This window comes from Corvus cornix, chromosome 3 (genome assembly GCF_000738735.6).
Source record: "Corvus cornix cornix isolate S_Up_H32 chromosome 3, ASM73873v5, whole genome shotgun sequence".
Lineage (NCBI taxonomy): Eukaryota > Metazoa > Chordata > Aves > Passeriformes > Corvidae > Corvus > Corvus cornix.
This window is the reverse complement of record NC_047056.1, coordinates 8,938,465-8,961,860: the sequence shown is the minus strand read 5'-3', so window position 1 is coordinate 8,961,860 and position 23,396 is coordinate 8,938,465. Positions and strand designations below refer to the sequence as shown.

Here is a 23,396-nt window from a genome sequence, read left to right as displayed (position 1 = left end):
TCCACATTGCAATGCATCATAGATAAATACTATTCAGGAAGCAATAAAGTAATGATCAACATGATTATACCATCAAAAGATGATAGGAAAGCTTTAGTTATAAATGAATGAAGGAAAAAATAATACATGAAAGTTAAGTTCATTAAAGGTCACTGACAGACACATGGGCATCACAGTTCAGTAACATTTATTTCCTTTTATGCATGTTAGTCTATCTCACCTGGCAGGTTTTTAGAACACAATTTTCACAGAAGACCCAACTACTGGCAGGATGAGCACACCTGTTGTGTGGAAGATGATCACTGTTCAAGATGATCTATACATCCAAAATAATTAGCAGTATTGTAACTATGGCATGAGTGACAATAACTTTTTTAAGTCTCAAATTCATTAATACCTTGTTCTCAAAATACGAGCTTTTTTTCCCCTCACAGTCTTGATGTGCTCCCAACCAAAACCAAAGCTTTATACATTTCAAAACATTTCTCCAAACGCACATCTATTAAAGTGTACATACAAAACCAGCCTGAGCATGGCACATTAGTTTCTGCTTCAACTCTATTTTTTTAAAGGAAAGGCTGCAATACCTTGCTTAAAAACAAAAGGAAACCCATTTTTGACTTCCAGGCCCTGTGAGGTCTAACACGGAATTTAAACTACTTCTATTTCTCCAGCTGTAAAACCAAAATATTGCTAGGTCTTCCTGCAGCCAGGGTACTGGATAATTTAGGCTAAAATAAATGTTTATTAAAAAAAGGGCGTTGATTTCTTGGCAGCAGTGAAAAGCAGGAGACACCCCTAGTGTCGACGTAAAATACTACAGGACTCCATACTGTATCTCCGGGTTAATTTTACGGCAGAAAAAGGGAAATTTAAACCCATCATGATTGAAAAAACAGAGCGATTCTCGCACACACACGCACACCTGGACACACCGCACTCCCGCAGCCTCAAACCTCGGACACCCATCGTACGTGAAGTGTCAGCCTTCCGCCCCAGCCCAGTTACAGCGCACATTATCCAGCCCATTGGGCTACGTACATTACAGCTTTCCGGTCCGCACACGAACAGCACAGCGCTACTGCTGCTGCACCGGGGGCGGGGGGAGAACCCCGCGGAGCTGCGAAACAACCCCCGCACGGCGGCTCTGCCGAAATTGCCGGAGTTTCGTTTCGAAACGGCTCCGGGGGCCGATGGTGCCTCTGGGGAACAGACGAGGCGCAGCCCGGGGCACGCGAATCCCCGGACGGCAGGGAGGGCCGGGTGGGGGTGAGGTGAGAGGGTGCCGGGGAAGGGAAAGGCCGAGCCCGACGAGCGCTGCCAAGGCGGCGGAGGGAGGAGGCGGAGAGCCAGCGGGGCTCCGTAGGCGGCAGAGGAGAGAGGGGGGGGGGGGATACCGCCGGGAGAGCCGGGAGGGAAGCCTAAAGAGGCGCTCGCTCGCGGGAGGACGTGGACGGCCCGGGGGCAGGAGGAGCCGGGTCAGGGGCAGGGCAGCGCCGAGGCGGAGCGGTGGTGGGGCCGCGGGGGTGGGGGGCCCGGCCCGGTCTGGAATATTCCGGCGGGGCGGGAGCGGGGAGGTGGGAAGAGTTAGGGAGGGGAAGGGAGGGAGGGTCCTCACCATGGCGGCGGGTGGGCGTCAGGCGTCTCCCCCGCAGATGAATCCGCCGACCCCGGCCTCGCTGTGCGCTGTCCGGCGTCGCCGCCGCCGTTGCCACTCCCAGTCCGCTTCCGATCCTGCTCCCGATCCCGCTCCCGTCACTGCGGCAGAGGCTCCGCTGACCCGCGCACGGAGCGAGCGAAGGAGGGAGGGGGCGCAAGCAGCGCTGGCGCGGGGCGGAGCGGGCGGGGGCTCTCACATCCGGGTCCTCCGCCGCGCCGGGGCGTGGGGCGAGGCCGTGACGTCATCTGGGGAGGTGGAAGCGCAAAATGGCCGTGAGGCGATTGTCGAGTCGTGAGGGGCCGAAGAGATTTTGAGCCCAGTCGTCAACCCGGCATTGCCACTGTAACCTCTAAACTCCTAAACCACTAAATTACATCGCTCAGCGCAAAATCCAGGCGCCTCTTGAACACCTCCAGGGATGGTAACTCCACCACCTCCCTCGGCAGCCCACTCCAATGTCTGACCACCAGACCAGTGAAAAAACTTTTTGTTCTAATATCTAATCCCAATCTCCCCTGTCTCATCTTGAAGTCATTTTATGAGGTCCTCTCACTGCAGACAGGGTAGAAGAGGCCGGACTCCAGCTAGTTGGAGAGAGAGATAAGGTCCTCCCTGAGCTTCCTCCAGGCTAAACTTAGCCCAGGTCGTTCAGCCGCTCCTCATAGGCGCGTGGGGAAAAGACGATTTTTGGGGCTGCTGTGCTGCCAGCACGTCCCTTTTAGTAGGCCTTTTGTGTTGAATGTTACTACAAAACACAACTTTTTCTTTTTTCTTTTTGCTACTAAACCAGGACTGATTCAGGATGATGGCATACACTTTCTTCCTCCCTTTATGTATGATTTGACAGATCAACATGTGATTGTTTTCAGTGCTGGGCCTGGCCAAATGTGGTTGTGTGGCGGCAGTGAATGGCCTGAAAAGTCTTGAAAAGGGCTCCAAGGTTGTGGATTTCCTGACCTGTGCAGCAGATGTAAGTACAAAAATACCTCAATAAACCCGAGGTTTATTGCTACTACAGCTACTGGTGCTAACAAGTTATCTTTGCTCCTTCAGGTCTCTGCCCAGGGAAAGGTTCCCTCAGGGAAACTGCCAGAGCTGCTGGTCGTCCTTGTTCTCCCAAACACCCTCTGCTAAGGCTGGTCTCCCTCAGCTATAACGTCTATATATGCTATTATTACATAATTCTTTTATATATATTTATGTGTGTGTATGTATGTAGTTTTATAAGCTGTGCTGCTGGAGCCCTTGCTGCTCAAGCTTCCTCGTGTGACTTCTGCTTTCTGCAAAAGGGGAAAAAAAAAATCCATGCAGGGAGAAAGCTCTGTGCAAGAAGGCCTTTGGAAGCGTGGCTTTGAGAGGTGCCTGCTCTCCCTGTGTTCTGGCTGTTATTTTCCTCAGGTTTTTAATGTTGTATTGCAAGAGTCTATCCAGGCTTGAAGCTGCTTGGTAAAGAGTCACAGAGTATTTAGTGTTTGTTGGAAGGGACCTCTGGAGATCGTCTAGTCCAACCCCCATACTTAACAGATTCTTAGAGTATGGTGTTTCAGTACTGTTAATCGTTAATTATGCAAAACTAAAGGAATTGTGCAGTGATGAGATAATCCTTAAAAGTGTATGCATGTATCTTTGTGGTTTCATGCCAGCTTTGTACCCTGCATAGTCTACAAAATAAAATGACTGAGCTGAATGCAAACTCAGATGAAAGATGTAGTCTCAGTAACCCCTTGGAGACAAGATTTAGGGCACTGCAACTACTTGCATAAGTAAGGCTGACCCTCGGGGAGTGATCTCTATATATTGTGAAGTTTTAAGTAGGCCAGATGACACCTTTAAAAACCTCTGTAAAGGGTAAGATAAAATAGGTAATAAAGAGGGTGTGATTTCACATTTCCTTTGCTGTTTTTGCCTTTCTGTCCTCTCTTTGATAAATGGGTTTATTTTGGAGCACCATGACACAGCGCATAACACTGTAACAAATTAGGTGGTGCTGTGAAAATAATAGTTATGTATTGTTGTGTTAATACTGCCAAAGAGAAGACTCGGTACCATGTTGATGTTGTTTTTCAGGCGTTTGTTACTTGGCTCACAATAGCTAGACACTTTGCCAGGGAAATGCAAATTAATTCTGCCAAGTTCAAGGTGAATGGTGAGCTAATTCGTGGGGGAAGGGAAGACTGGATTAATGCTTTAAAACCAGGCTAATTTTTTAGGACCGTAGCTGAGAGCCTGAGCTTTCCAGTCTAAAATGGTAATTTCCTCTCCCTTCAGCTCCTTCTGGAAAAGGTACTGCCTCTTCACTATTTTTGGGAGCCTAAGCTGATCAAAGATTAGCAAAGGTTACCTTAAGAGTTCATAGAGAAACCTGGAATCTTGAAATTAAATGCACAAATGCTAAGAGGAATGGGAATCTCCCATAGGGAAGCCTGCTTAGGGACCTAAATAAATGAAGGGTGACTGTGCAGTTCAAGAACACATCAAAAAGTTGTTCTGTTCTAGAAGACTGAAGCAAAGCAGAACAATAACCGTGCAGTTCTTAGAAACTGTTAATGACTGACGAATGTTCTGTTGCCAAACTGATATGCAGCAAGGGGGAAGCTTGAACAGGAAGAACCAAGAGTGGATCAGGGAGATGGCACAGAAAAGTCTGGCAAAACCAACTAAATAAAGGTGGTGGTGATAAGTGAAACTGAATAGTGGCAATTTGCTCCAGAAGAAAACAAAACAAGCACTAGAACATAAGTGTAAGCTTTGAGTTAATAACAAATCAGCAAAACAGGCTGGTGAGAACCTGAGCCTGGCCACAGTGGGAGGTTATATATCAGAATATGATCTAGTCCAGGGAAGGAATTTTCTGCCTGTTTTTATTAACAGATACAGATGGTTAGGATGTCTCTTCTTTTGAGGGGAAAAAACCCTAATTGATAGGATGTCTAGGAATAAAATATTCCCAGATTTCACTCAAAGTTAGCATTAAAACTGACTGGCCTCTAGCCAAAAAATAATAACTTGAGACCTCCAAAAGAAAAAGGAATTCTTATGTAAAACAGTCCTGCTCCTTGCATCTCTGTCATTGCAGCTGTATCTAGCAGATGCAAATCTGGAGTAAAATCAGCTAAATTAAATTGAAGGAGGCTAGAATTTCTATTGCATAATGTAATGAGACTAAAATAAACAGAAATAAGGAACATAATACCTTATTTGTTACCTTTTTAAGTTCCAAGTAGAGAGAGCCAAGAACTTAGGAAAATACAATATTAATCTTGTAATGCAGTTATGTCACTGATAATAGTTTTGAACCTCTAGATGCAGTACAAAGAAGAACTAGTGCAGTTTTAATTCCCTTTTCTTTTGTTTGAATCTGTCCAAGTTGCTTTTTTTTAATATCTAACTTCTAAAAGAAGTTAAAAATGAAGCATGGCATTTATTAGTGTGTAGGTGAGAGTCTGTAGAAAACCATGACTTGCATTCAACACTTTGCATTATGTTACCTATATTTCTGACTTTTTTTGCAAATATTGATGTGATTTTTTTTAGAGTAAGTTTCAGACAATGCTTTGTCATTTTCTGCTGTTAGTAAAGCTCATAATTGCAGCATAATTGCAGCCATTCAAACTAGGATCATAGCATCATGGAATCATTTGGATTGGAAGGGACCTTTAAGGGCCACTTAGTCCAGCCATGGGCCATCTATGTCCACTGTAAGCAGGGACGTCTTCAACTAGACCAGGTTGTTCAGGGCCTGGTCCAATCTGACTTTGAGTATTCCCAGGGATGGGCCCTCCACCACCCCTCTGGGCCACCTACTCCAGGGTTTTACCATCCTCACTGTAAAAAACATCTGTGTCTCCATGTAAATGGAAACTGATTAAGCTACAGGTAAATAAATATGTAAACTCTGTACCTGTTTGGGATCTTCAGTGTTACTAACCATTATGATGTGGCTTGCACAGTGCTTGACCTAATGCCTGGAAAAACAGTTTCTGTGCTCCTGCTTATGTGTCTGGACTCTAGCTCATTTCACAGCATGTTTCTTTGAAAGTGCTATTTGTGATGCAGTAACTGTCTCAAAGTTTTGAGGTTTTTTTTAATACAGCATGTGTCTTTGATGTCCTGAGCATATCCTTCTTTGTCTTGCCTTGCACTAGTCTTCATATTAACAATCCTGACTCACAAACCTTGCTGGATGCAATTTGTAAGAAGCATTCCCCTCTCTGTTAACCCAGGGTTAGGGCTGCCACCTAATTAAATAATCTTCTGTCCTGACCCTTAACAGGCTGTAAGCAGCTTTTCCCAGAAAGGCAGGTAAACTCTTGGGACAGTGCAATAAAGCTTGAAAATACGCTATTTTTAAGCATGTTTGTGTGTTCATATGTGCTCTAGTAGTGTTTTATAAAAATCAATAAACTCTTATTCTTCTGTAATTCTGTAGAAGGAAGAAAGGAAAGCAACCTTTTATGAACTGGCTTGGAGAGAAAGTGCTTTCAGTTACAGCAGGCAAGGGAGGCTGTACTTTATCAGCAAAAGAGGAAGCCTTTTCAGATAGAAATGAAAACTGTCCTTTCTCAGCATGTTTGAATTGCCCTGTTAGTGCAGGTAGGTCCTGAACTCTTCATATCTGTAAAACCAATGCACCATATTGATTCATTGTTTCAATTGTAATAAAAAAATAATAAGCAAATCTAAAGATACAATACTGACTAGAACTGACAAATGGTTGGAAAGAGAATGTGTCTCTTATTGTATCTCTCTTAGTCCTACATCTGTCTTTTCAGTTGAAAGAAATCAAAGGGAATCTGTCCTTATTTTCTCACGTATCTGTGAGACCATGTATAAATTGCCAAGGCTTGGGAGGAACGGGAGATGATACTTTTCAGATCCATTAAGGCACAGCTGAAAAAACTGATCTAATGAAAGACCAGAAGAATGATGTGGGCCACAGGAGCCTTGTGAAGCTGTAAATAATAGGGTGAGTTTTAGTTAACCATTGGTTTATTTTGCGTCACTGTGGGATGCTGGATTTCAAACTGCTAGAAGAGGTACAGATGTACAGTTGTCTCTTGCATATGTGCATTTACTGAAACAGTGTTTGTAAATGCTTCTGATCTGTGGATCTTGGTGCCCAAGGTGCTGTGAATTAAATGATTGTAGGATTATTTCTTTTCAGCTCTTGTTGGTCATTAACAGCCCCAAAGACTTGAAGCCACAAACTGAAAATCCTTACAAGAAACCTTTTGGGTTTTTCTTAACTGCATTATGAAGAGAGGCCTTCTGATTTCCTAAACTTACTGCCAGTTCTGACTAGGATAAACTGGGAATAAAAATGCTTTCTTTGTCTTTGTCATTGTGCCTATAATAATCACATTACCAGATAGCTCTCTGCAGAACAATACGGAAACAATTTGCAAGAAAGCTTGAGACTAGGAGGTTGTATTTTTCTTGAGACTCTGCAGTTAGCATAATACTTTCATGTAGAGATCTTGTTTGCCTAGCAGTTTTTAAGAATTCCTGATGGCATCCAGCTGTAGCTGGGGTTGGTATAATTGGCTGCTTTTTTTCTGAAGACATTTCTTCTGGGGAGCTGTTATGGGTTGACTGCTCAAAGACCTTGCAACAAATGGAGGCAAGTGCTAGAGTACAGTGTTTGATTTTTTTTTTTTTTTCCCCCACTTATGTGCTTGTTTACCACCTTTGCAAAGGCTTATTTATTTTGCTTAATTCTGCTAGAGATACACATGTATCACTCTGACTGGCAAAGTTCTTATCTTCCTGCAGTAGCTGATAAGGCTGTAGAGACTGGCCTGCACGGGTTGTTAATGAGCTATTAGTGTATGTAACTCCAATATTGTAGAAACAATCTCTTCAATTACTGTTTTATCACTGGTCATGTATTGGCTGACTGGTTCAGGTTTGGGCCAGTGCAAATGTTGAAAGTGATGACTCAGGCAGCAAACTAGACTAATGATTTAATGGCAAAACAACAATCTAAACTAAAACTATGCCAAAAGGTTTTTATTTGTTCATTGTCTTTCTTGTAGCAGAGAAAAAAGGAGGAAATTGCTTGGTTGCTGATCCTCTAACAGTTTGAGTTGGGGACAAATTTTGAATACCAGTTAGTAACCTGACTGTTTCAAAACAAATCAGAATACATGTTGTTCTGTGGAGTACCTTTTAACATATCAGTATGTGTTGTGGGGAGTTAATTAGTGCAAGGTTCTGTGTCTATTAACCTCTTTTTGTTGTCATGGAGGGGAAAAACAATTGCATTAAGAAATGCTGTCTGTGGTGTGATATGTTAAATTGCATCTAGGTTAGTTGTACATTTTTGTACAGCTTTTACTGCTACGATCTGTGCTCATGTAATCTGTTTTCATTTGCAGTGCAGTCAGCAGTATGAAAAATTAAGTAGCATGTTAGAGCTTTCAAGGAAAACATGATGCAGCATGATCACGTATATTAATGTAAACATTCAGAGCCCTTTAGCTGAAGCAATGAAACCACACTGAGGGAGTCACTGGTATGTGGAATTCTCTCCTCAGAGCTGCTGTTCTGTGCAGAGACTCTTGGGAGTGCAGATTGAGGACTGTGTGGTTTGTCATTGAGGGAGTATAACCCCATTCGCCATTTAGATATGTTTGCCACAGGATGGGATTTTTTTCTTTCCCAGAGAATTCAGAAGGTGGTATCATTTTCTCAAGGTGCAAAGCACCTGGTCTATCAGCCATGCCTGTTGTCAGTGTTTGGATCAACACTGGATACCGACTTTTTCTTATCATGGTAGTATTCAGGTATTTTGCACCTGCAGCACAGGACTAGAAAATCACCTCAGCTCTTTAGTGGTGGGTGGAAGTTTCAGTGGAAAGTGAAATTACACTCAAGATGCTGGGTGGGGACTCTGTGTTTTGTTCACATAAAACAGCTTCCAGAATCCCAAGCGTTTAGACTTCCTAGGTTTTATGCTTGGTCTTTGCACTTGTAGCATAGTATGGTTACCCAAGGAGTCATAAATAGGTTTAGCTTCCTGTGATCCTCTTCCTCCTTAGAGGTAGATGACAGACTGCAACTTTTTTGCAGTGTGTGTCACTAAAGCTACTGGGAGCTCTTGCTTTGCACTGAAGTTAAAGAATCTATTACAGGAATTAAAAATTGGCTGGACTTGCTGTTGATCTCTGTTAATCCGAAGATTTTGAGTGATTTAAGTCTTTGGACTTCATCTTGCAGAAGACTGACTAATTAAAAGGGGCACTTGCCAGGGATGGTGTGCAGCTTATTACACTGGTACAGTGTTAAGTCATGGTGCTTTTGCCTCCTACTTATATGGCAAAGTACCATCAAGTTTCTGGTGTGGAACTGGTTTATAACTTCAGTAGATTTAATATCATCTTCTGATCCATCATGCTGTTCCTGAACTCTCCCTCAAGAAAAAAGTAGAAATTTTCCTTTTCTGAAAGGACCTGCAATGTTTCCAGAGGAGATTTCAAAAATCAGAATAAAGACACTTTCTCTTATTTTCCTATCAAAATTCCTGCTGATTCTGTCTCCCTGCAGACAAAATGTATGCATAATGACAGTGAGGTTCCTAAGTAAATACCATGAAATTTTGTGTGTCTTAGTCATACAGTGCTATTTTTCTTTCCTCTGTCAATAGGGAAGAATACTGCTCTCTGAAAATTGTGCTTTTTTTTTTTTTTTTTTTTAGCCTGCTTTGCACACTGAAAATAGTTCAGATTTTGTACTGTAAAGCACCACCACTAGAATTTTGCTGAAGCCCAAACAATTTTCCACTGGATGATAATATCCTTAAATTTATTGTCCCTAGTTTATGCAGCATGTGTTGTACAAGAGATACTCCAGGCTGTCCTCAATGTGAAATCTAGTTTCAAAAAACCCACTTCTGTAGGCCTTGTCTGTGGCAGGAACAATAAGGCCAGTAATGATTCTAATGCTTTTCAGCTGGTGGGGAATGCAACAGAACATTTTGTGACTTTGGATCATGTGTTTATGCATAAATAACCAAAAAGAGGCTTAAGAGAACAGTATCAGAAAAAAAATAGTGCCAATTATTAGTTATCAGGGTAGTACTAATGAGATGAGACTGTGTTGAAAAAAATTTTATAGTCTTGTAAAGAACTTCAACTTTGTCTTTTTCCATTCAGTTGAAGTTGTCATATGACCCTTTCTGCAGATTTAGGAACAGCTGGTAAATTTGCAGAGGAGAGTTAATGCCCAGGGAAGTAAGGTATGCACTTGCACCGCACAATGCCATGAGAGCTTTGTGCTGCATGTAAATCTCGGTATTAAAAAAATATGGAAACTTGTTCAATGTTGCAGTAAGCATGTTACTAATGCTATGACTGCATGGGTTAAAACTGACAAAGATTTACTGACGTGTATCCAGTTCTGTTGAATCTGCTGGGACCCAGTATTACCGGGGTAAGTGCAGCCTGTGGAGTTGCAGTCAGTGTCTTTTTCCTGTTATAGCTCACACCAATTTTGGACTAGAAGAAACAACACTATAGTGGCTTTTTGGTCAACATAATTTGCAGTTTTCTAGCTGACTTATGCTCACAGGAGTATTTTGCTACCTTCCCAGAGCTAAATGTGTAGGATGTGTCTGGGAAATGTTTATGTTATGTCCCTCTTGCAAATAGAAACCATTCTGAGCACCACCCTCATGGCACAGTGAGGCAACATGCTACTTCCCGATTCTGACATCCGTAGCAAAGAATAAACACAGGTTATCAATACTCTCTTGTCCTGCTGCATATGACCTCTCCAGCTCTAGCAGTACTTAAACTCAGGAGCAAGCAGCTGAAAGCTTTCATTCTCTGCATCCTGTAATCATACTCGGGGATGGAAGGGACTAATTAATGCCTGAATACCAGGGAATACATACCCACTCTGATCAAATGCAGCAGCAGTTAGCACTGGATTTAGCTTAAGGTCAGGGAAGAGAGAAGGGATGCTGTTAGGGTGAAGGAGTAGTCTGTAATCTTCTTGGTAGTGAAAGCCAATCTCCCTCTCCTGACCAAGTCAGTCTATATGGGTAGCACACCAGATATGCCCACATCTGGTACAGTGAGAGAATTTGTCTGGCATGTATGGAGGATTCTACTTTTTCTCACACATGTAAATGGAGATCTACATTTCATGTTGAACAACCTGCAGCCCTTCTTGTGTGGGCTGTTAGCTTTTTTTTTAAGCACTGCTGTTCTGAGTGCAATAAATAGAGCATATTTTAGATTAATTCTCCAGAGAAACAATTTTCAGTATAACCTGGTTTTCAACACTCAAAAGCCTTTGGATATAGCCTAAAGCTGTTGTAAACACTGGGAGGTAAGAGCCTTTGAAATAGCTGGGTGGAGTAAGCAGTGTTTTAAAAACAAAACAAAAAACTTCCCCAGATATGAGCTGTGTTGCAAATTTCTGCAAATTTCTGAGTGACCCTGCAAATGGACTTTTTAAAGAGGAAATGCTGCTACACGATCAAGGTCCCCGAAGGTGCTAAAAAAGAGCAGCAAATGTATAAAGCCAGTAAAGCTTGAGGTATTAAGATAAAAAACATCCATCATTGAAGCAGTCAGGGCTCCCCTTTTAACAGTATATCTTGATGTTACAGTGTTCAATTATGTACCTAGTTTGTATAATCATTAAGGAAGAACTAGCCTCACAGTGTAAATCCTTTAGTTTATTGGTATTTTAGTAACATACAGTACACATTTTACTGCTCAAATGGTTAATTTGTTTGTGATGATGGTTGTTTATGTTGTTCTGAGCCTGTGGGTGTTCACTCTGACTGAATGCATACATGTGTAGATGTATGTTGTAGAACATGATGAAAGCTTGAAGTACTCAGTTCTTGGCATCATAGTAGCCTGTTTAAGTATTTGCTCAAGATCTACATTCATGAGTAGCCAGCTTTGAGGCTTCTCCTGCATATCTCATGACAGTTTTGGGATACTTATATTTTGAGAGAGTTTGGACTGGAGTAACTCTGCAGATAACTTCCAGTTAAGGTATACCAGCTTCTCAGGGATTGTCTAGTTTCACTGAGCAGTGAGGCTGAGCTGGAAGCATGCTGCATTCCTGAGCAGACCAGTGAAAAGCTGTTGCTGTGGGCAGCCCCTCTTGCTCACTCCCTTAGAGCTAATGTATAGGCTCTGCAGCATCCTTAATTGTCCCCAGGTGGTGTGTGGTCCTGTTCAGAAATCACACCTTGGTCAATTGTATCCTCAACTGTAGTCAAGTGCTCTGGCCTGCAGCTGTTGTGATGAAGACCAGAGAACAGGTCCAGACATTTTATCTGCACAAGGTTTAGCTTGCACCCTGATACTGCTCGTCTGGTTTATGGGATCACTAAGTACTGGAATATTAAGTTTCTTGTGGAGCTTGGGATGCCAAATCTTGATCAGGACCACAGTGATTTTTTTGCTGCAACTATTAAGCATCAGTGAGGTTGATAAGTGATAATCCTGATACGTACGACAAGTGTTCTAGTGCACATGCTTTTCTGGATATCATTTTGGGAACACCTCCACTAATACTCAGTTTACACCACTGAGCTGAAATAGAGGGTTTTTAACACCAGATTTGTCATTCATTTTCTATGCGACCGTACACATGAGGTATCTCAGGTGGACATGTAGACTTTAGGCCCTCTTTTGAAATGTCCTCTTTGAAGGGCAATAGGTGGAGGATTCAGAAATTCTTACACAAATGCATAGTGTATTTATATGTGCATTGTTATTTACATAGCATAATCCATATTTAACTTACCGAAAAGTACATGATATTAAAATATGGTAAATTCAACCTTGCTTGACCTGTCCAGCCTAAATACTTTTTTGTAGAGGAAAAATGGAAAGAACAAAAGGATTCTTACTGACTTATAAAAGTTTCAAAATGTAATGTCATCAGTGTTAGATAAACTTTTGTATCTGCATAGAAGAGATAAACAGACAAGCTCACTAATGAAATTTCAGGTATTAAAAGCAAGACAAATCTTAAAAGCTGCTTTTTTCTTTTTTTGTTGTTGTTTGTTTTGGGTTTGTTTTGGTTTTTTGTTTGCTTTTCTTGTTTTTGTGCGGGGGTTTCTTGTTCGGTTTGGTTTTGGTTTGGTGGGGTTTTTTTTGGTTTTTTTGGTGCTACAGCCTAAATTGACTGTGATTCCAGTAAAGGTATTCAACTAAACTCTACTGTTTTATGTATAATTGAAAACAGGATCTTTAAGACTGTATCATAAAGGTTGGAAACAAAAATATTAAAGGTATTGATAAAAAAAAAAAAAACACAACAAGCAAAACACTTTGAAATTGCTTTGCTGCACAATAGTCAATTTACCAGGCTCTCAGCACAGCCAGTAGCTCTAGTGTCTGTGTTTGGGGATGTCTGGTCCCTTGCTTTGGATTATCTTGTAAACGTATGTTTTGTGAATTAATAGTAACACATGGCTTTTAATGATAAAAGGACATTTAGTTTGACTTAATTATCTAGTTACTGCCTTTTGCAATAACACACTGCTTCCTGTAGCTAAACACTCAATTGAAACGAAGATAACTTATATAGATACGTAAATGTTTATCACTTAAAATTCCCTTGATAGAAGATGTTTAAGCTGTAAACCTTGGTGTTTGAGAAGGTATTTTAAAATTTGGATGGTTTCTGAAGAGATAATCAGATTCTAAGCCAAGTTTCTTCCCTCGAATACCTGCATTGTCTTCAGTAATAAATTTGCATGCAAACTGGAGGAAGGCATTTGGCCTATTCTTAGAGCAAGTCAAAATTATGCTCTGCTTCTTGATGATCAGCTGTACATCTTCCCTTTATATCTTGTGTATCAACAAGTGCAGGGCACTGAAGAAACTCTTTGCCTTGGAGAAACTTACAGCCTATATGTAAAGAATAACTAAGTGTTATTCTATGAGTTTATTAGGGTTAGGAACTCGCTATTCCTTACCAGTAGGTTGTAGTGTGTGGGTAGATAGCAGGTGTGTGCATTGGCTCCTGCCATGCTGCTGGAAAAGGAACTATACCATTGGTTTTGCCCTTCTTACTGCAAGTTTCCCACATGTGATCTGCTTGTATGAACCTGCATGTCTCTGCTTCCTAACTCAGTTCTTAAAATATTATCTCTCATAGCTTAAACACTTCATGTAGCTGAACTTTTTGTAAAGTTAATTTATCAAGCAGTTGGGCTGGGGAGAGAATACACATGTAGTTATGTTGGCAGACTGGAGAATGAATAAAAATTTCAGTCAAAAAAAAGAGCTGTATTAGGTGACTGGGACTAGAAGCCTCTTTACTTGCCCAGTGTCACCAAAGCACCATTTCTAACCACCAGTCAGTCATTGGTGTCCATTGGGTGGATAAAGCTTGATTTTGTTATCACACTTGAGACCAGGGCTGGATCTGGGTCAGGCTGAGAGTCAGAGGACTGTAGTGCATATGGATATGCAAGAGCTGGCAACAGATGGTATCATAGTGGGAAGAAAGAGACAGCTCATCAGCTGGCAATGTTTCTGCTGCATTTTGTCAATTATTTCTTTTTCTTCAGGGAAGAATTCAGTGTTTGGTTAAGTTTTGTTGTTAGTTTTTATAGTTATTGATCCTAAGAAATCGTCCGCTCTGAACTTAGTATTCCTTTATTTTAAGGCCATTTGATATCCTAAGTAATATGATTAGTGCTCACATTTAAGACTGTATTTTCTTAGTTAAAAAAAAAGCGCCCAAGTTACATGTAAATATTGTGGCAAAGGGTTCCCCAAAACCCTGAGCAGAATATTCATCTTTGTGGCAGATGGTTCTACAGTAATTGCTGATTCATAGTCTTTTGAAAAAGGAAGTAAGCTACTAATGAGTTTATGGACTAAGCATTTTGACTAAATTAACTTCTTTTTATCAGCATATTGCATTTGCAGTAAGCTTAGAGTTAGAAAATACTGCTTATATTTTACAAGTAGGATTGACTTAATTTAGTGATTGCATGGAAGAAAAGGACTCATACATTAGTTTTTCATTCAGTAATATATCTTAGGTTTTCTTAAACAAGAAGATAGTTTTATTAATCATTCCTGTTTTTCTTAAGCAAAACCCTAAAATGTTTAAAACCAAGCATTAGCTTATTTTGTAGGGCATTTACAGTGGGGTTTTCAGAAGAGGTGGGTTTCTCATCGACTAATTTTTTTTTTTTTTAATTTTTGCTATAGATTTAAATTATTATTAACTTGTGGACGAATAATAGTGCTTCTTAAGCTTTAAAATTTTAATTTGTTTTTACATCTATTTAATGAAAAAAATATGAGTAGCTGCCTGTGAGAAGGATGACTGCTTTCTTGAAAGGATAATTTAACTAATTATATATAAACATTTATTCCATGCTTATCACCATAGTAACTGAGGCCTCAAGTCAGTGTGCTTTGCTGAGCAGGGTTGCAAATGCTGTAGTGAGCCAAGGCCTGAACTTCTGTATGAAAATACAGTTTCACATTTTGTTGAGGCACAGCTAATCCCTGCTACACCTTTTTGGCCTCATGTCGCTATTTGTATTCCCGGGGCTGCAAGCATGGAAGAAACCTGGGACTTAATGTGTCTGAAAATTAACCTCCCTGAAAATTAGTGTGCACCAAATCATCCTTCTGATCTGCTCAAGCATGTGACTGTATGACCACTAGTGAGCCACTGGGGAGAGTCAGGAACATGTGATTGTGGTAAGTGTGGGGAGAGACAGCTAAAAATTAATCTGATTACAAAGCTGCTCTGGAAGCCACTTGTTTAGGGCTTGACTATGCTGTAGCTGAAATTGTTGAAAAATTGTTGGGTTGGGAATTTAGCCAGTTTAAGTGAGGAAATTATCTAACCAATATTAATTTTGAAGTGCTTATTGTGACTTTAGAAGTATATCCCTGAGCCAAGTATCTACTTGGTCCTGTTCTGAGAATGGAAGATGCTATCAGGATTGACTTTTGGTGTCTCTTCCCGTATGCTGACCTCTGACAACTGGCCACAGAATTTTATCCGAATGTTCACTTCAGGGATTGTTACAATTAAGTTACTGCATCTCTTTATTTTCATCTTCTTTTTATCTGTACCTAGACAATTGCTGTCAGAGAAACCTCATCTTTTTACTTCAGCTTTCATTTTGACAGCAGCAAGGGTAGTACTAGCTATTTCTGCAGGCTGTTTGTAAGTAAATCTCAGATGTATTCATGTTTCAGATGCTCCTTCTGCCTTATAAAACATGGCAATAGTATGTGTTTTATGACTATAAAGCTTTAGAAACTCAGACTTTAAAACTCTGAAAGACTTTAAAACATTTATCCTAAAAAACTTGATGAAGGCTTTTACTTTTTATCTGCTACATTAACCAGGCCGTCATTTTGAGCCTTTAAAATTACAGTGCCATTTCATTTTCCAGTGCGCTTTAGATCATCACTTCACCATCCAAGGTCCTGATTCCACAGAGACTTGCACACTTGTTTAACAACGCATGTTTCAAACAATACTACTGATTTATTACTCTTCATTTACTGTTACCTGATTTGAAGACAATCAGATTCCACAGAGACTTGCACACTTGTTTAACAACGCATGTTTCAAACAATACTACTGATTTATTACTCTTCATTTACTGTTACCTGATTTGAAGACAATCAAACAAATCAGGGACATCGGCATTAATTCTGCAGTATTTGCAAACAGAGAAATTATTTGCAGGTGTAGCACAGCACTGCAGTTAATCACACTTGCAAACTGCAGTATGAAGTGTGATCTTGTATAGCCATTTATAGCCTGAGTTTTCAAGAGCTGTAACTCTGCTTTTGGCTTGGCTACCTTCCATGGCTGTTGTAGATTACATCTGCAATCAAGTTGTTGCCAAACTTCCACTCAGTGTTAAGGTCATGTTTACTACTGCGCAGCTGCATAGTGAAGAGTTGCAGTAAAAGCAAAATAAACTTAAGACTATTTGAAGAGCAGCTCTCTATGGGATTGGAGAGCAAGTGGATGTTGGGCAGAAGCTCAAATTGACTGTGGACGAAAGCAGAATATTTTTGGCAGCATTTAAATTTTACTGTTTCATTATAGCTGATGTGTCCTTGACTGCAGCTCTAATAAAAACAACTTGTGCGTGTTCTGAGTACTGTTTAAAAAGAACATAGATGTAAGAAAACTGGAGTCTGTAGCTCTCCATATGTGGTGTTGGAATGGTGCAAGGTTTTCATCTATTAGCCAGAGTGAGTAGCCTTCTAAAAACCCTAAAAAGAACCTAAAACCATTAAATTTCTGGCACTGCTCATGAAAAGAATGCTGTTGGAACACTTAAGGTCCTGTTACTTTTACAGGGAATGGCTACAAAGGCTAAATGTGGTCCTCCCAGATGAAGGGTTAAAGTATACTACAAATGAGCTGCAATGGAGCTTTAATTATGACTTAACTGTTTTGGATTAGACACCCACACCCATATTCCCCTTTTGTGTTTTAAAATCTTGTAGATGGATGCATTTTTGCTGGTGTGAATGCCAGTAACTCTTTGAGCTTAAAAAAAAATGCAAAATCCAAAAACCACGGCTGGGGAGGGACTATTACTGCCACTGACATTCTGACACACATCTTTTAGCTAGCTTTAAGTAACGAGGTGTATGCAGTAACGATCAGCTGCACTTGACAAGCAAAATTCTCCACAATACTAAGTTTCCTGTGTGAAAACAGACCACAGAGCAGAGGAGAAGGATTTTTGTATTATCCTTACATGAGGAAAGAGACAGGTTTATATCTTTTGTTAAACACCAAAAATCCATAGAGGAGCAACACCTTATTGTCCCACCTGTATAAAAGCTTCAGCTGGAATTCTCAACTTTTTAAAGAGTCAGTCAATCAAACGTAGAATACTAGTGTGCAGGAAACCTGTAGATACAAAAATGCTGCTAGCGAGGACTTTCTTGCTATTTTCTAAGTCCGTGAGAGACTTTTCTCTCTCACAGAAGAGGTAGCAGAGTATGTAAACAACAAAGTCACCTGCAACCTTGAAAAATCTTGTTTATGGTATAGTAGAAAAATATTTTGACAATGGATCTTTTGGGATTTTAGCCAATCACCCCAAGGGGTGGTTGATCCTTTGTCCAATTAGACTATGAACAAAAAAGTCTATAAAAGAGTTTGTAAAATAAATCAATCAATCTTGCTGCACAATTCCTGCCTGCTGGATCTTCTCTCCTCCTCCTCCTCCCTATGGCTGCAGGACATGATGATACACCCTAAGGCCCAGGCCTGCGTTAATATTTGGTGACCCTGACATGATCTGCACTCTCTGATGTGTCCTGCTGCTGCGAGGCAAGCCGAATTTCTCTAGAGGTACGCTGTTCCCCTTCCCCCCCAGGACCGGGAGGTCCGACGTGACTGAGAAATGGCGAACAGCGGCTCACAAACCGGCACTGTGGTAATGGTCTGGAAAGGTGTGTTTAGCAAAATGCACACCTCCATTTCTGAAAACTCAGTTCGGGAATTATTAGATTGGGCTACCTTAAAAGGGATTTCCATGGACAGAGATACTGCCCTGGACTTTGCCTTATGGCAGGAACTTGGCTGTGCTGTCCGGCACGAACTCCCGTGTGGGGACCCAGCAGCATTACAATTATACCAGACCTGGCGTTCGTTATTTATTCTGCTGACAGACCTTGACTGTACCAGCTGAGGTGGCTCGCCTATTTCGGTGATGAGTGATGGAGGAATGTCCAAGGGGGCAAGTGATGGTGAATCCAAAAAAACACCCTCGGCTCCACAGACAGAGCCTGCGCTGCCTTGCCCTGCACAGTCGCAGGACTCCGCGGCCCCCAGGGACCCCGCGCTGGCAGAGGCGGGGATGTCGGGGCAGCGGGAGGGCGCACAGTATACCTTGCTGCTCAGCTCGGCAGCGGCCACTGCTTATCCAGGGCCGCAAATTAGCGGCTTAGCGAATTGGACCCCCGTGGCGGCTCCTAGCCCCTTTGCCTATGCACCAACAGAGCCAAAATCGCCTGGATCTAACTTCTTAGCCGGCGTAGCGCCAGGCGTGACTGCACCGAGACTGCCTGGGTGTGGTCCGCTGCCCTCCTTGGCGCTGGGCTGTTGTGCACCGCTGCAGAACCGAGCCATCGACCTTTTAATACAGCATCTGCCTTTGTTGACAGAGTTAACGAACATATCCCGAAAGCTGGAGGACCTGCACAGCTTGCAAAAGCAGCTGCCGCGGACGCCAGAGGCACCCCGCCGCGCGGGGTCCACTGGGCCCACGCTGCCAGCACCGCCTGCAGGAGCCGCGGCTCCCAAACCAAGGAGCTGCGTGGCCGGCAGCGAACCCAGAAGTAGCGCTGCCACGGGAAAACCTGGAAGCGGACGCGGCTGCAGAGCGGTGGCCGGGGGCAGTGGCGCCGAACGCAGCCAGGGAGCGAGAAACAGCAGCGGTTTGGGCAGCGGCACCGAACGCGGCTGCGGAGCAAGGGCCAGTGGCGGCGCCCGGGCGCAGCTGCAGCACATGGGCCATCGATGGCGCCCGGAACGCTGCCACAGAGCACGAGATGAGCACAGCGCCGGGCGTGGCTGTTGCCCCAGAGTCGGCTGTAGCAGCTCCAGTACCAGTTCGGTCGGGACCGGCTGAGACGGCATCCCGTAAAGAAGCTGCTGTTCAAACTGCAGCGCAGCCAACTGCAGTCTGTGCTGTCTGTTCTGGCTCTAGCGAACTTAGCCAAAGTTCCCCTCCCTGTCCACCTCTGTTCGCTCCCAGCGTCTCAGAGTTGCCTTTGCCTGATGACTCATCGTCAGGCAGTGAGGCAGATGAGGTTCTGGCCCCAGGTCGTCAGGCGACTGTACCCGGACGGCGAAGGAAAAGGCTGTGCCAGTCTCGCCCCTGGACCTTTCAGGACCGCACGGTAACAGTGCATCCGACCCACTACAGTCGCTTCTTAGAGTCAGTTAAGATGCGAGCTTTGGAGGAGGGTGACTGGAGGTTATTGGAAACACTTGGAATGCCAACTAGATTTGAGGATTCTGGGGGTAATCAGGAAGCTGTTACAATCCATCCACAGGCTGTGCCAGAAGTTCAGGATGGTAGTGACTCCCCAAAAGGGGAGATCCAAGATTTCCCAGTGTATAAGGCTCTCCCAAATTCAGGCAAGCGTGATAAGCATGAGGTGATTGCTTGGAAGGTTGCCCAGGACCTGCAATCCAAGGTGGCACAACACAGGCTAGGTTCTGCTGAGGTTATGCAGATAATAAGGGTGATAAATACAGATTTGCTTGCTCCATTTGATATCAGACACTTAGGTCAAATTCTATTTCAACCTGTACAATTTACAGTTTTTGAGAAAACCTGGAGAAAGCTGGCCGACAAGGCTGCATTAGGGAATATGCAGCTCCCTGCTGCTGATCCTAGACGGACAGCAGGAATGGATGCTTTGATGGGGACTGGTCCCTTCTCTGATCCCAGCCTACAGGGTATTTTATTCTCTAGCATCCTGCAGCAAGCTCAACAGGTCAGCGTGGCTGCCCTGTTGAAAACCATAGAGTTGTCAGCACCCAGAAAGCGATATACTGAACTAGTTCAAGGCAAATTAGAGTCATTCCTTTCTTTTGTAGAGAAAGTTGCTGCTTGAGAATGACGGGTTAAGACAGATCTTGTTAAGGCAGTTAGTGAGAGATAACACAAAGAAGGAGTGCAGAAAAATCATAGATGCCTTACCAGGGGATCCTGAGGTAACAGACATGGTCAAAGCCTGCGCTAAGGTGGGATCTGGGAACCAGAGAAGGTCTGCTTTGGCTGCATTCCTGCAGCCTGTTCACGCATCTTCTGGTCGTGAACCAAAGCAACCAAAACAGGCAAAAAACCAGAAGTGGCCTAAGCCAAGCCAAAAAGAGAACGCAGCGATCCCCCAGTGCAAGAGGTGTGGCAGGCCAGGGCATTGCTTGGACTATTGTAGATCCCAGACTCATGCCGATGGTCGGCCATTGTCGGGAAACTTCCGCCAGGGTGCAAGGAGGGGGAATTGCTCTCCGATGCAGTCTCTCTCCCAGACAGTGGCACAGGTACAGGCACAGGCCTACTCAGCCACCCTAGAGACAGCACCCAGAGATCAGACGGTTTTGATGTCCAAACCTCAGCCGCAGTTGTCTTAGACTCTAGCGGTATTTATAAGGTTCCCTTGGATGCATATGGACCCTTAGCCCAGGGATCCAGTGCAATGCTGGTGGGAAAACCTGACGTTACCCATCAAGGAATCTTAGTGCACTCAGGAGTTATTGGCGCTGACTTTAAAGGTCAGATTTGCGCTATGGTCTCCACACAAAAACCCCCTGTCACCATTCCTGAAAAGACCTGCCTTGCTAAATTAGTGCCTTTTAAGTCTTGTGTCCCCAGGATAGAGCAACCAACTCACGAAGATAACGGCAGTGGATCTACGGGACTTCCGCAGGCCTTCTGGACTACAGACATCTCTGACCAAAGGCCACAGATGACATGTACCCTGATCCTGCCGAACGCCCATCCGTCCTGGACTCAGCTTTGAGGTTTGATTGATACAGGTGCTGATGTAACGATCATCTCCTTCTGCGTGGCCTCCCTCATGGCCTTTAGCCCCGGTGGGATCGGCCATCGCAGGATTAGGAGGATCCACACAGAGCTATTTAAGCAAACGGCCTGTGGTGGTGAGGGACCCAGAGGGACACACAGCTACAATTATGCCTTATGTTGCTACCACTTCCCTTAACCTTTGGGGACAGGACGTGTTGGCAGCTTGGGGGGTACGGATTGGAACAAATTTTTAGCAGGGTCACTGTGCATAAGGGCGCACAGTATCCTACACTGCCTTTGTGGTGGTTGATTAACACACCAATCCAAGTCAGACTCTGCTCAGTTAGTTGAATTAAGGGCTGTTATCATGGCTTTTCAATGATTCTCACAGGAACCTTTGAATTTGGTTACTGAAGCCAACTAGAAAAAGCTTAGTATACAATTAATCACCTTACAGTACCACAAAATTCAAATAATCCTGTTACTCTGAATCATTTTCTCTCATTGCAGTCTGCAGGTGAGACACAACTGCCCGGGCAAAAGTCTGGGTGTGGAATTTACTCACTAACCAGTGGGAAGGCCCTCATGAGCTTGTCGTTTGGGGTCGTGGGTATGCTTGCATTTCCACAGATACTGGGGTACAGTGGCTACCTTCAAAATGCGTTCGCCCTGACCTACGGCACCAGACGCAGAACAGGCAACCTCCAAATGATGACCAGAACACCAACCATCCAAATGGCGACCAGAATGTAGATCATCAGCCTAATGACTCTTGTGATGATGACCAGGATGTCGACCATCAGGCAGATGGTCCTTCTACAAGCAGAGACTGGGATGGTCCTTCCACAAGCAGAGACTGAACTTTAAATTTCTTGTTATGGAGTCAGATAGTTAAAGCCTTAAGGACATATTTAGAATTAATAACTGATGTAAATCTCTATTTAGGATTAACAGTAGAGTTGTTCTCTTATCAAACAAAAAGGGGGAATTGTAGATACAAAAATGCTGCTAGCGAGGATTTTCTTGCTATTTTCTAAGTCCGTGAGAGACTTTTCTCTCTCACAGAAGAGGTAGCAGAGTATGTAAACAACAAAGCCACCTGCAACCTTGAAAAGTCTTGTTTATGGTATAGTAGAAAAATATTTTGACAATGGATGTTTTAGGATTTTAGCCAATCACCCCAAGGGGTGGCTGATCCTTTGTCCAATTAGACTATGAACAAAAAAGTCTATAAAAGCGTTTGTAAAATAATTAAATCAATCTTGCTGCACAATTCCTGCCTGCTGGATCTTCTCTCCTCCTCCTCCCTATGGCTGCGGGACACAGTGATACACCCTAGGGCCCAGGCCTGCGGTAAGAGAAACCAAATTTCTTTATTTCTGGTACTGTAAATGTTTTTTTCCCCCTTTCTGAAAAGTTGATTTTGAAACTGGTGTTTGGGGGTATGGTTGTACTAGCTTTGTGAGGTGTTGCAAATACATGTGCAAAAGTTCACAGAACACTATTAGAAATGGAGATGTAATTGAGTTTTGGTGTGACTCAGTATGGGTTGTGTGCTCTCAAATCTTAGGGAACTTGGGTGGGGTCTGAAACCTTTTTCTCACACCTGGAGTCAGTTCTTTTTTCTACTGTTAATTTTTGCTGATCTATTTTTGTTTTAGTATTATTTCTCTTTATAGACATAATTAAAAGTAATTTGAAATAATTCCCATTCTTACTGTGGTGGATTTACCCTGGCTGAACACCAGGTGCCCACCAAAACTCTTATAGCCCTCCTTAGCTGGACAGGGGAGAGAAAAATATAACCAAAGGCTCATGGGTTGAGATAAGGGCAGAAAGAGATCACTCACCAGTTACTGCCATGGCAAAAAAACCTCAGCTTGGGGAAACCAATTTAATTTATTAGGAATTAAATCAGATTGGGATGATGAGAAACAAAAAACAAATCTTAAAACACCTTCCCACACACACTCCCTTTTTCCAGGCTTAACTTTACTCACAAATTCCCAAGATGCAGGCACTTTTGCCATCTCCTGCTCTTATTTGTTGTACTCAAAGTATTGAAAATAAGAACACTTTTGTGTCCATTGCTATTTCACAGATATATATTACTCAGAAACAGCAGTGCATCACATAGACTGTTGGAAATCTCTTTTACTAGACAGGTGAAATACCTTAAAAGAAAGCCATTTTGCATTGTAA

The 23,396-nt window shown here is 42.8% G+C and overlaps 2 protein-coding genes and 2 long non-coding RNA genes across 9 annotated transcripts in view; 3 read left to right on the top strand and 1 right to left on the bottom strand.

Moving 5' to 3' along the window:
• PPP3R1 (protein phosphatase 3 regulatory subunit B, alpha) overlaps positions 1-1,818 on the bottom strand; it is a 39,111-nt gene extending 37,293 nt beyond the window's left edge. Inside the window, exon 1 of one of the 2 annotated variants that reach the window (XM_039568891.1) lies at positions 1,619-1,818. In XM_039568891.1, coding sequence (XP_039424825.1) covers positions 1,619-1,621 — 3 coding nt within the window. In that variant the 5' untranslated portion in view covers positions 1,622-1,818. The remainder of the gene's footprint in view (positions 1-1,618) is intronic. The other variant, XM_039568889.1, reaches the window with a different exon arrangement.
• On the top strand, positions 1,075-5,558 carry LOC104696578. 4 transcript variants are annotated; one of them, XR_005604168.1, is made up of 3 exons: positions 1,075-1,274; positions 2,451-2,630; positions 2,714-5,558. It is a non-coding gene; the product is annotated as an uncharacterized LOC104696578 (long non-coding RNA). The 4 variants fall into 4 exon arrangements; XR_005604167.1 differs by lacking the exon at positions 1,075-1,274 and adding an exon at positions 1,402-1,478; XR_753041.4 differs by lacking the exon at positions 1,075-1,274 and adding an exon at positions 1,904-2,081 and having other exon boundaries at positions 2,714-3,551.
• Positions 5,559-6,090: 532 nt separating this feature from the next.
• Positions 6,091-19,926, top strand: LOC109146178 (predicted GPI-anchored protein 58). Of its 2 annotated transcripts, none has more exons than XR_002048056.3 (2): positions 6,091-6,253; positions 6,433-16,207. XR_002048056.3 is itself a non-coding variant. In XM_039568886.1 (2 exons), the coding sequence occupies exon 2, from the start codon at positions 18,366-18,368 to the stop codon at positions 19,284-19,286; it is 921 nt and encodes a 306-aa protein (XP_039424820.1). In that variant the 5' UTR covers positions 6,091-6,253; positions 17,892-18,365; the 3' UTR covers positions 19,287-19,926. The 2 variants fall into 2 exon arrangements, 1 of the variants encoding a protein (XP_039424820.1); XM_039568886.1 differs by lacking the exon at positions 6,433-16,207 and adding an exon at positions 17,892-19,926.
• Positions 19,927-20,971: 1,045 nt separating this feature from the next.
• LOC120411712 lies at positions 20,972-21,959 on the top strand. Its single transcript, XR_005604221.1, has 3 exons — positions 20,972-21,190; positions 21,705-21,711; positions 21,825-21,959. It is a non-coding gene; the product is annotated as an uncharacterized LOC120411712 (long non-coding RNA).
• Positions 21,960-23,396: the final 1,437 nt, after the last annotated feature.

Excerpts from the sequence above, each read along its gene's own strand:
- LOC109146178 (XM_039568886.1), top strand. The coding sequence starts at position 18,366 with ATGAGTGATGGAGGAATGTCCAAGGGGGCAAGTGATGGTGAATCCAAA.